At 55.9% G+C, this 11,172-nt stretch overlaps 2 protein-coding genes across 6 annotated transcripts in view; one reads left to right on the top strand and one right to left on the bottom strand.

Moving 5' to 3' along the window:
- Positions 1-1,626: 1,626 nt before the first annotated feature.
- On the bottom strand, positions 1,627-4,893 carry LOC132541830 (spidroin-1-like). 2 transcript variants are annotated; one of them, XR_009552916.1, is made up of 3 exons: positions 4,675-4,893; positions 4,279-4,531; positions 1,874-1,995 (listed from the first exon to the last, which is right to left on the bottom strand). XR_009552916.1 is itself a non-coding variant. In XM_060202679.1 (2 exons), exons 1-2 carry the CDS (start codon positions 3,167-3,169, stop codon positions 1,970-1,972), a joined length of 978 nt encoding a protein of 325 aa, XP_060058662.1. In that variant the 3' UTR covers positions 1,627-1,969. The 2 variants fall into 2 exon arrangements, 1 of the variants encoding a protein (XP_060058662.1); XM_060202679.1 differs by lacking the exons at positions 4,279-4,531; positions 4,675-4,893 and adding an exon at positions 2,218-3,169 and having other exon boundaries at positions 1,627-1,995.
- The window catches only part of SDK2 (sidekick cell adhesion molecule 2), a 334,770-nt gene continuing 326,081 nt past the window's right edge, over positions 2,484-11,172 (top strand). For all 4 annotated transcript variants that reach the window (XM_060202671.1, XM_060202672.1, XM_060202670.1 and 1 more), the window contains exon 1: positions 2,484-3,538. In XM_060202671.1, coding sequence (XP_060058654.1) covers positions 3,475-3,538 — 64 coding nt within the window. In that variant the 5' untranslated portion in view covers positions 2,484-3,474. The remainder of the gene's footprint in view (positions 3,539-11,172) is intronic.

Below are 11,172 nucleotides of genomic sequence, written 5' to 3'. Positions count from 1 at the left end.
TCTTCTCCATCACAGATGGATGGAGGCAGGTTTGCTAGGTGAGTTGCCAGTGGGATATGGCCCTTCTAACTACAGGCTCATCCAGAAACTTCCAACTTCCTCTCTCCTCCCTTAACATAGCCCTTGCTGGTGTCATGTCCTGACCTTTCGAGGATTAAACTCCCAGAAGAAAGTGCACAAGCTACACATGTCTGAACAATCACGTATGGTTCTACAAGACTCTGTTGGGAGGACCTGGGAGCACCTGGTTCAGACTCCAAGCTCCTGGACATCTGGGATTGGACATTAGCCAACTGGGTGGACTCCACTGAAGCATCAGATAACAGTGTGGAAGCAACCTCTCTACTGTGCCTGTGCTGGCTGGATGAGGAGAGGTTCTGAGCAGAACTGACTCTCAGGCCCCCTCTGTGAGCGAGCAGTGTAACAGCAGCCTGTAGCCTGGCCGCTCTGCAGGGGCTGGGCAGGGCCTGAGATCTGTTGGGGCTCTTGTGTGTGGCACAGAGCAGTAGGTGGGGTCTTGTTGGGCACCACTGAGCAGCAGGCAGTGGAGAAGGTAGGTTAGCCACACCCAGGCCACCTGCCTCCAAAGCCCTCCCATGTATCCATCATTTAGCCAGAGGGTCTCAGCCCAGAGGCAAGAGCCCCATCATTTTTTGCTCTAATTAGGTGATTGAAGAACCGTATGTAGCTTTCCTGGCTATTTTTCAGAAAAATGCCCACAGTCTTTTTTTTTTTTCCAAGGCAGGTGAAATGAGAAAAATATAAGTGATGAAACATTGGTGATGCCCAGGCCCAACCTGCAGCCCTTGGAAGGTTGCCCTCAAAGGCAGGATGGGGCAGTAGGGAGAGACAGGAAAAAAAGTCTGGTGACCATAGCTGGAGGTTTCAGTGGCTCTTAGCTTCACAGAGAAAATACCAAGCTGGAAGGGCTGGGATCTCCATGTGACTCAGCAGGCTCTTGGGGGCCCATGAAAATGTCCTAGTCTCTTTGAAAATAAGAACTAAATGAACTTTTAGGTTAAAAAAATGTTTTAATACATAATTTAAATACATTTGTCTTTATACCACTAGTCAGAAGAGTGTGTATATATCCGTCATATGTAACATCTCTGAATAGATGGAGCTGGGGTTGTCATTGACACAGCACCGGCTGATGTCCAAGATTTCGCTGGTTTCTGCAAACCAGAGTGGGACCTCTCCACCTGGGCCCGACTGGTGCCAGTCCTCCTCACCCTTCTGGGTTACCAGGAAAGCAACCACTAGCTCCCTTCTTCGTGACTCTCTTACCATTTTTTTTTCTGTCCAGCCTCTGTAAAAAGGAACTCAAAAGCAAAAAGAAACAAAAGCTGCATATGCCTTGGCAACAACTTCATTTCTGCAGCCATCTGTACGTCTCAGGCCTCCCTATTTGTCTCACTCTCCACCCTGGGCCTTTCCAGACTTTTGGAAGTCCGACCTGGAAAGGAGAAGCTGGGATCAACCAGTGGACCAAGCTGAGCCCCTCTTTCCATATGTAGTCTCCAACTCACCCACTCCCTCCCACCACAACCCTGAATCTCAATTTGTGTCTGGGAAGGGTCATTGGCCACAGAAAAAAGTGGGGAGCTTTCCTATGAGGTCTTTTTCCCCTTGTAAATCAATTTTATTAGTGATTTAGTAATAACAAGACTGTAAGATAACAGGGGCACAATTCCACACAGTTCTCACCACCAGAGTTCTGTGTCCCATCCCCTCCATTCGAAACTTTCCTGTTCTTTCTCCCTCTGGGAGTATAGATCAAAATTCTTTATGGGATGCAGAAGGTGGAAGGTTTGGCTTCTATAATTGCCTCTCCGCTGAGCATGGACGTTGGCAGATGGATCCACACCCCCAGCCGGTTTTTGTCTTTCCCTAGTGGGGTAGGGCTCTGGAGAGGTGAGATTTCGGGACACTTTGGTGAGGTGGTCCACCCAGGGAAATCAGGATGGCATCATGGCAGCACCTGCAACTTGATGTCTGAAAGGCAGTACGACTTTTAAAGCAGGACAAATAATAAACAGGAACCCAAAGGCAGGAATTGAGCAGATGAAGTTGGAGGGTCTTGGGGTGGGAAGAAACGAGGAAGTCTATTTTAGGTGTGTTCCAAGGGGCCCATGACCTTAGGTGTGTGTGTGGGGGGGGGGGGGGGCAAGGCTGTGTCCCCAGACCACGAAAGGGCCTGGGTGAGCAGCTTCCCACCTCTCCAGTGCACGCACAACGTTGGCACTGCTGCCCTCCCGCGGGTCTCGGAGGCGCAGGCGAGCCGTGTCTGTGCGGGGCTCGCTCCCGGGCCTGGCTCCAGGCCGCCGCCGCCGCCCCCTCCCCGCGCAGGCTGCTCTCCAGTCGCGGCCACCGGGTAGCGCTCGGCCCCCCTCTCTCCGCGTCTCCGCCTCCGCCGCGCTCGTCCCCGGCTCACGCTGCCCCCGCAGCTCCGGCTCGGCGCAGGCGAGAGCGGCTCCTCTCCGGACGCCGAGCCCGGGAAGCCGCGAGCGGCGCGGCGGCCACAGAGACAGCGACGCGGCCCCGGAGGCGCAGAGGCGGCGGCGGCGGCGGCGGCGAGCGCCCCCCACCCCCGGGAGCGGGAGCGGGAGCCGGAGGAGGCGCCGCGCCCCCCGAGCCTGCCGGGGCCGCCTGCGCCGCGGAGCGCAGAGCCGCGGGTCTCCCTCGCTCCCTTCCTCCCTCCGCGGGCCGGCGGGAGGCTCCGCGCTCGGGCGCAGGCGGCAGCCCCGGGTGGCCGAGCCCCGCAGCCGGTGCGGACATGGGCGCGCGGGGCCGCGGGACCCTCAAAGTTTGCTAACCCGCTGGACGTGCAGCAGAGGTGGGTATGTGGGGGGAAGGGGGGCTCCCCGGGAAGGACGGAGAGCCTCCGGGCCGCGCCGCTAGATGCCGCCTGCAAAGTTGAGAGAGAAGCAAACTTCCGCTCTGGGGAGACCAGCCCGCTATGCTGAGCGCGCCCCCCGAGGCCGGCGCCCCTGAGAGCCCCGCCACCCCCGCGCCGCCCGCCGCGCTCGCCCGCCTGCAGCCCGGCTCCGGGGCCCCCGCGCGGCCGAGCGCGCCGGCTGCGTGCGCGCCCTGAACCCCGCCGGGGGGCGGGGAGGCGCGGGGGGGCGGGCAACGTGGCCTCGGGAGGAAGTTTCCCGAAGTTGTCCATTTATTCCGGAGCCCGGCTGGAGATCCGGCGGGATCTCGGAGGCCCTCCTGCCTGGACGGAGAAGTCGTGGGTGGGGTGCCCGAGGTGCCTCCTCTCCTCTGCGCTCGCCCTTCGCCTTAGGGGCGCGCCTGGACCTCGGACTTGCCAGCGAGGGAGCTGTCGGCGGGGGTCGCCCGGGACTTCTCACCCCGCCAGCGCGGCACAGACTGTCCCCCCGGACGCAGCCACGGGCTCCCGTGGGGTCACGGCCCCCACCAGGATTATAACACACGACCCAGGACGGTCCCCTCCCCGGACTGGTCACCATGTGGGGGCTGCTGATCTGGACACTACTGACCCTGCACCGGTTCGGCCTAGGAGGAGCCCAAGGTAAGGAGGGCCACCCCCCCCCCACGTGGGGAGCCGAAGGAGGGTGGGAAATGGGGTGTCGGGGTCGCCGGACGTACAGTGACCAGCTGGACACCCGGCTGAGCCTGGGCAGAGTTCTCTCTCTCCGGGGAGTTTCTTGACCCTTTCCTGGAGTTTGGGGAGCGGTGGGGAGTAGGGGGACAGTCTCTCTGAGACTTGTGGCTTCCTTCCGAATGGCAGGTGACTGGGGTGCGGGCTGAGAGCTGTCGCTCCGGGAGACAGAAGAGGCTAGGATGAGGTGGGGTGCGCCCACCCCTGTGGAGGGTGCTAAGGCCGCCGTGAGAGGGGGCGCGCCATTCCGTGCCAGGCTCAGCGTCCCCTCCTGTTAGGTCCTCCGTCAGGATCCTGCTCCCCCACCACCACCCGCGCCCCCTGGATGTGTGCGGGAAAGCGCGAGGCCCGGGGCTAGGGAGTGGGATGCAAAGGCTCGGGCGTGGGTGCTGGGGCGCCTGCTGGATCTCCAGGGGAAGCAGTTGGCCGGCCTGGCCCGTGCCTGGCCGCCTGCCCCGCCGAGGGGATGGGGGTGCTTCGCCCTGCGAACCGGGGTGCTGGCGCGGGTGCAGCCCCAGACCGAGGGGTGGTGCACGGGCAGGCAGGTCTTCTCGAACCCTCTCTGCCACCCCCCTTGGCGCACAGCGCCCCGCCGCCAGCCTCCGCCGGGCCCGCTCAGTTGTCTCCGCAGCCGCCGCTCTGGCTCTGACCTGTGGCTGCCGGGAGCTGCCTCTTGGTGGAGGATAAAGGGCTGGAGGTGTGGGGGTGGGAGCAGCCTTAGAAGCTGGAGGAGCAGTGAGCTGCAGCACAGCCCCGCACCCCTCCAGAGGACCCGTGCCCAGATCTCCTGCCAGCCCAGCCCCCGGCTGGATCCAGAGGGGGAGATGGGCTGTGCACCTCGCTTCCTCGCCTTCAGGCTTCTCAGCTCCAGACTGTGTTGCCAGCGGTGTCCAGCGGCGCCTGCTGGGGGTGGAGGGAGAGGAAGCCTGGACAGAGAGCTCCAGGACTCTCAGGCTTGGCCTTCACTCTTCCAGGTTCCGAAGGGGGCCGGGCCCACCTAGGGGCGTCAGCATGAGGAGGCTGCATCTGGAAGGCGCCCCACTCACCTTGGGGCTGTGGGGAGGGGGTCTGAGAGCTGCAGGGAAGGAGGGACCCCAGTGTGCCAGCCAGCTTCAGGCAATCCAGATAGCCAGGATCAAAGAGATGGAAATAATCAGCTCTCTCCCTGGGTAGGGTAGAGGGGAGGGTTTTTTTGTTTTGTTTTGTTTTTAAACAAAGTCATTTGCACTAAAGCACTTAGAAATTGTGTCACAGGCCTTGTCGGTGTGAGATAATGGATGTTATGATTTTTATGGTCATCATAAAGTCTCCCAGCAGGGAGGAACCTCAGAGGTCATTTTCCTCTAGTAACCACTTACCAGATGGCAACACTAAGGGCCAGGCAAGTTATGTGACTTGCTCAGGGCTTGGGGAGGGGGGCGGGGGGCTTTGTGAGAGCAAATCCAGACCTGGAACCAGGCATAGTCCAGGCCCCTCCCTGGAATCTGGACCTGCTGGGGGCCCTGGGCGGGGGCTGGGGTGAGCTTGCCTGGTCTTTCTTTGCAGAGCTCCAGGAGGACTCTGGGGTGGGCTGCATTCCATTCCACTCTGGAATAGCTAGAATGTTCTCTGAGATGACCAAGGGGTTCTTGCCCCAAAGCTAGGAAACAAGGAAGACTCTGGGGGGCATATCCACAATCTCTTGTGGGCCTTTCTAATTTGGCACAAGGATTTGTTAGGCTCATCATCCAGCGAGGGTACCAGTTCCCCAGACCAGCCAGGACTAGATCCCTAAGGAGTCCTTGGACCACTGGAAGGGCCTTACTTCAGGGTTACTGGCTCTCTCCCCCAGCCCTGGCCCTTCCCTGTGTAGACAGAGACTCCACCTCCATCCTGCTCAAGTTAAGGCTGCCAGTGGGAGGGGCTCGCACTGTCAGAAGCCATGAAGGTCTCTGATTGATTCTCCCTCTCTCTCTCTCTCTCTCTCTCTCTGTCTTCTCTTGTTTGCTGTCTTTTTGAGTGTGGCTGCCCAGGTCCCCTGCTGCTCCGTTTGTGTTCTCTGGCTCCAGAGTGTTTCCCAGCGTCCACAGGGTCCTCTCCTTCCATTTGTCTCCAGGGCGGCCGGCCTTGTAAAGGATTGTGGGAACTTGGTCTCGGCCCAGGTGGGGGCCATTGCTGTGTTTGTGTGTGTGGCGCGGGGGGGGGGGGAGAGTTTGGGGACCCAGGCGTCCTTTCTTATCTGTTTGGAAGTCAGCAGAATGTTTCCTGAGCTGTTCCTCCCATTTTCAGACCATCTCATTAACCCTTTAGGCATTCGAAGCCACTGGTGGTGGTGTTCCTTCTGAGTCCGTGAGTCCCGCCCTCTGCCCATGACAGAGGGACTAAGCAGTGTGGTTCTTTCTTGGGACCTACCTCATATGGCCCACCACTTGTTTTTATCTGGACTTAATCTAGTTCCTTCCTGCCCCCCCCACTACTGAGGGGGTGTGCACAACCTCACCTCTTTATTTTTTAATATTTATTTATTTATTTATTTATTTTCACCAGAGCATTGCTCAGCTCTGGTTTACAACAGTGCTGGGGTTTGAACCTAGGATCTTAAGGCCTCAGGCATGGAAGGCCTTTTGCATAACCATTATGCTATCTCCCCAGCCCATCTCACCTCTTCAAAAGTCACCATTTGATCATTTCTCCCCACAGTTGTTGTCACAGGACTCACACTCATTTCCCACACTAAGGGCAGTGACGCTGTAGGAAAGAACAGAGTTGAGAGGAGGGTTTGCCCTGCAAGTACCTGGCACAAGGGCGGTGTGTGAAAGGGTAACTGTTATCACACCCTGACCTAAGGGCCCCTGAGCAGTGGTTGCCCCCCCACACACACACACCAGAAAGCTTTGGAAGCCTTTCTCCTACTTGGGACCCTCCCTCTACCCTCTGCTTCCTCCAGAAACCACTGTGTCTCAGAATGGCCCCCTGGCAGGTTTGGGCTTCATCCCAGGGACTCTGATTGGAAAGGGCTGGGTACACCCGAACGCCTAACAGGCACCTCTGGAGATGGTTCTTGTGCTGCGAAGCTTGATTACTGCTGGCAGACATTCTTGGGGGGGGGGGGGGGGCTGGAAGGAGGACAGGAGCAGCCCAGCCAACAGATCCAGAAGGTTCTTCTGAGGGAAAACAGTGCCTGGAGAGGGTTAGGGGTAGAGGGTGTGGGCCGGGAGGGGGGCAGGATGGAGGGAATCAAGAGAGCCTGAACTGAGTGAGCCAGGCAGTGAGAAGACCCTGAACCAGGGCCGGGAGGCCCAGCTCCCCGACCCCTGAAGACTCCAAGGGGAGAAAGTTGAACGCTGGAAGCTAATCACAATAAAAAGGCGAACAGTACACGAAGAAGCGGGATGAAAGTTTAATTACATGGTGTGGCTAAGCTGTAATTATTAATTACTGACAGCAAAAAATAACTTATTGATCAGGGCCTCTTGCTAATTACCACAAGACCCGGGTGTCATGCTTGCCTGGGGCTCAGCTGATACATGTCAAAAGCTCCACACAGCAGTGCTCCATGGGCTTGTGCATCCAGCCAGTCAGCCAGCCATCCCAGCTCCTGGCATTCCCTTCTCCCAGGGCCAGAGACGTGACTCTCCATCCCATGTCCCTCTGTCCCTCATCCCTGAGATTCTGGAACCTTCTGCCCGTGGTGAGATGAGTAGCACATCGGCTGCTCCTGCAATTTGTCAGTTTGTTGCCCCCACTTGGGATGAGCAGACGCAGGACCCCCACCTCCCATCCCAGAGCCCATGTCACCGGGCAGCCCGACACCTGCCCCGGGAGCCCTCCCTCCCTTTCATGCATTTGTTCTGCAAATACTTATCGACCGCCTCTCCCCTCTGTCCTCTACTGGAAGGCCGGCACAGGGGCCAGGAACCTTGTCTCATCAGGCGAGGGAGGCCGGGAAGGAAGCCAAATCCTTTACAGCAGTGCTCTGTTTAAACAGGGCCTGAACGGCTGGGCTGACTTTAAAACAATGTGTTAAACTGCATATTGGTGTGCATTTGACTTTGTACCGCAGGACAGAGTTGGACTGGAGGCTGAGGGTGAGCTTGTTCTCTGAGGGTGCTTTTGACTAGAAAGAAGCATGAAAAGCCACCTTGGAAGGGGCCAGGCAGTGGCATATTCCACAGAGTGCACAGGTCGCCATGCACAGGGACCGGGGTCTAAGCTCCCAGCCCCCAGCTGCCCCTGGGGGGAAGCTCCATAAGCAGGGCTGTAGGTGTCTGTCTTGTCTTTCTCCCTCTCTGTTTCCCCCCTCCTCTCTCAATTTCCCTTTCTCGGGGCCGGGTGGTGGCACACCTGGTTGAGTGCACATATAACAGTGTGCAAGGACCCGGGTTCAGACCCCCGGTCCCCAACTGGAGAGGAGAAAGCTTCACAAGTGGTGAAGCAGGCTGCAGGTGTCCCTCTGTCTTGCTCCCTCTCTCTCAGCCCCTCCCGCTCAATCTCTAGCTGTCTTTTGCAAATAAAGATAATAATTTTTTTAGTGGGATCGGGCAGCAGCACAGCATACAAGGCGTGAAACACAAAGACTGGAGTAAGTCCCCAGCTCCCCACCTGCAGGGGAGTCGCTTCACAGGCAGTGAGGCAGGTCTGTAGGTGTCTGTCTTTCTCTCCTCTCTCCATTTCTCTCTGTCTTATTCAACAACAGTGACATCAATAACAACAATAATAATGACAACAACAATAAACCAACCAGGGCAACAAAAGGGAAAAGTGGCCTCCAGGAGCAGTGGATTCGTGGTGCAGGCACCGAGCCCCAGCAATAACCCTGGAGGCAAATAAATAAATAAATATAAAATAAAAAATTCTTTAAAAAAATAAAATAATTTAAAAAAAATTCACCTCTCCCTCTTTCTATCTCTCTCTCTCTACACACACACACACACACACACACACACACACACACACACGCAAAACAAAAGCCATCTGGTGCTGTCCTCTGCCCTCCAAGCCCGGGACAGGTGGCCCTCTGGTCTGTGCTTGGAGACCCTGGTGATGGGGAACTCACTACCTGGCACTTCCTGTGGATGATGAAATTGGCATCCTGTGACTGGTTATCCTAAGCTTTGGCTATGATGGAAGGAGTCCTCTGAGAAGCTAGAAACCCTTCTCTGTCCCTGACTCCTGAGCTCTGCACCCCTCTGGGAGTCAGGAGCCTGAGTTGCCTTTGGGTGACCTGGGTGCTGCCTGGGGGATGTCCAGCCTGGCTTTGCATCCCCTCCCCTTCCTCCCCTCCCCCCCTCCGTGCATGTTGCGGCCCAGAAGCTGCCTAGACTGGTGGGGATTAGTCATCCTCATTTGCAGCCTTGGAATGCCAATAGCAACACGTGGGCCAGCCGTGAGCAACACAGCGGCTCCAGTGCCTGTGATGGAAAGCAAACCAGGCCTGGTTGCTGAGGACCTGGGCTGCCCCTCAGGGCACCCCCTCCTGCCTGCCATTCACACACCAGGCAGAAGGCAGGGCCTGTCTGGAGCACTCAGGGTCCCTGGGCAAAGGGGAAAGGGGGCCACACAGCTAGCACCCTCATATTTCCTGAGCCAGGTGTTGGGTCCCCAAAAGCCCCCTTCTGGGTCCTTAAACCACTCAGCAGCTGGTGGCATCAGTGCATTGGCTGGTTCTCAGCCTGTGCTCTGTGGCCTTTGAGCCCTGACTCCACCACCCACTGGCCCCTGTGAGCTGAGACTCAGTTTTCTCATCTGAAAATGAGAACAGGGTTTAAAATATGCCTATTTGCCTCTGGGGGGTTGGGGTTCGGGACTTCAATGAGATCATCGCAGTAACTGTCACAGTGTTCTTTTTTTTTTTTTTAAGTTTTTATTTATAAAATGAAAACACTGACAAAACCGTAGGATAAGAGAGGTACAGCTCCACACAGTTCCCACCCCCAGAACTCCATATCCCATCCCCTCCTCTGATACCTTTCCTATTCTTTATCTCTCTGGGAGCATGGATGGAGCCAGGGTCATTATGGGGTGCAGAAGGTGGCTTCTGTAATTGCTTCCCCGCTGAACATGGGGGTTGGCAGTTCGATCCGTAGCCCCATCCTTGTCACAGTGTTCTTATTAAAAGCTGAGCACTTGTACTACATGGGTTCCATGGCCATAAAGATGCCAGAACCACCACCCCCACATACACACAGCTCCCTCCTTGACCACTCTCCACTTCTAGAACCTGTCCTGCTCTGGCTTCCCACGTGGCATGAAGTGGTTGTGCTCTGCCCACGTGTCTGGAGAACCCTCTCTGTGTTCTCTCCAGCCCACTCTTCCCGTCCTCTGTAACATAGCCTCTCCACGCCTGCTCCCTTTCTCTTGCTTCTCCTCATAACACTGGGCTCCACTACACCTCTCCTGGCTTGTCTATTACTATTCTCATGGGGACAGAGGTGGTTGTTGTTTTTGTCAGTTTTTCCCCATTTTTTATTAGTGATTTAATATTGATTTACAAAATTATAAGACAATGGAGGTATAATTCCACACCTCTCCCACCACCAGGGTTCTGTGTCCCCATTCCCTCCATTGGAAACTGTATAAGTTCTCCCAAGATCACAGATATGGGTTGACTATTATTTCTATAATGATTATCTATAGTTCTATTTATTTGCCCATTTTTTTCTATGATCCTATCTTCTCTTCCTTTCTAAGCCACACCCACTACTTCTGAGCACCCTTCCCCCTTCCCCTCCCCCACCTCTTCACTCTCTGGGTCCCCATGGAATTAGAGTTCAGAGCCCTCTGGTCATCTTCCCCTGGAATTTCCCTTTCTAGGTATATGGACCACAGTTCTTTACAGGATGCAGAAGGAGGTCATATCTGGCTTCTGAATTGCTTCTCCACTGGACATGTGTGTTGGCAGGTGGATCCATACCCCCAGCCTATTTCTGTCTTTCCCTAGTGGGGCAGGGCTCTGGAGAGGTGAGGTTCCAGGACACATTGGTGAGTTCATCTGCCCAGGGAGTTCAGGATGAAATCATATTAGCAGCCACAACTTGGTGGCTGAAATACAGTAAGATACAAAGCAGGACAAAATGTTTAATAAACAGGAACCAGAAAGTAGAAATAGAGCAGATGGGAATAGGGATTTTAGGGTGGAAAGAAGCTAGAAAGTCCATTGGACAGACAACCCCACCAATGTGTCCTGGAGCCCCTGCTTCCCCAGAACCTCGCCCCACTAGGGAAAGAGAGAGGCAGGATGGAAGTATGGATCCACCTGTCAACACCCATGTTCAGCGGGGAAGCAATTACAGAGGCCAGACCTTCCACCTCTGCACCCCATAATGACCCTGGGTCCATGCTCCCAGAGGGATAAAGAATAGGAAAGCTATCAGGGGAGGGGATAGGAGATGGAGTTCTGGTGGTGGAAATTGTGTGGAGTTGTACCCCTCTTACCCTATGGTTTTTGTCTGTTTCCTTTTTATAAACAAAAATAAAAACATATTATCTGGGAATATGGTGTCAGAGTTGATAATGGGACTAGAAATCTGGATTAGGGTCAAGAGTAGTTCTCAAACTTGAAGAAA

Source organism: Erinaceus europaeus, chromosome 12 (assembly GCF_950295315.1).
Source record: "Erinaceus europaeus chromosome 12, mEriEur2.1, whole genome shotgun sequence".
Classification (NCBI taxonomy): domain Eukaryota; kingdom Metazoa; phylum Chordata; class Mammalia; order Eulipotyphla; family Erinaceidae; genus Erinaceus; species Erinaceus europaeus.
This window is presented reverse-complemented; position numbering and strand designations above follow the sequence as displayed.

What these genes read in the sequence shown, in the direction of transcription:
- LOC132541830 (XM_060202679.1), bottom strand. Translation starts at nt 3,169, where the DNA reads ATGGACAACTTCGGGAAACTTCCTCCCGAGGCCACGTTGCCCGCCCCC. An exon ending in GTTGTGCGTGCACTGGAGAG is followed by an intron (nt 1,996 to 2,217) that starts GTGGGAAGCTGC and finishes ACTGCCTTTCAG; the next exon opens with ACATCAAGTTGCAGGTGCTG.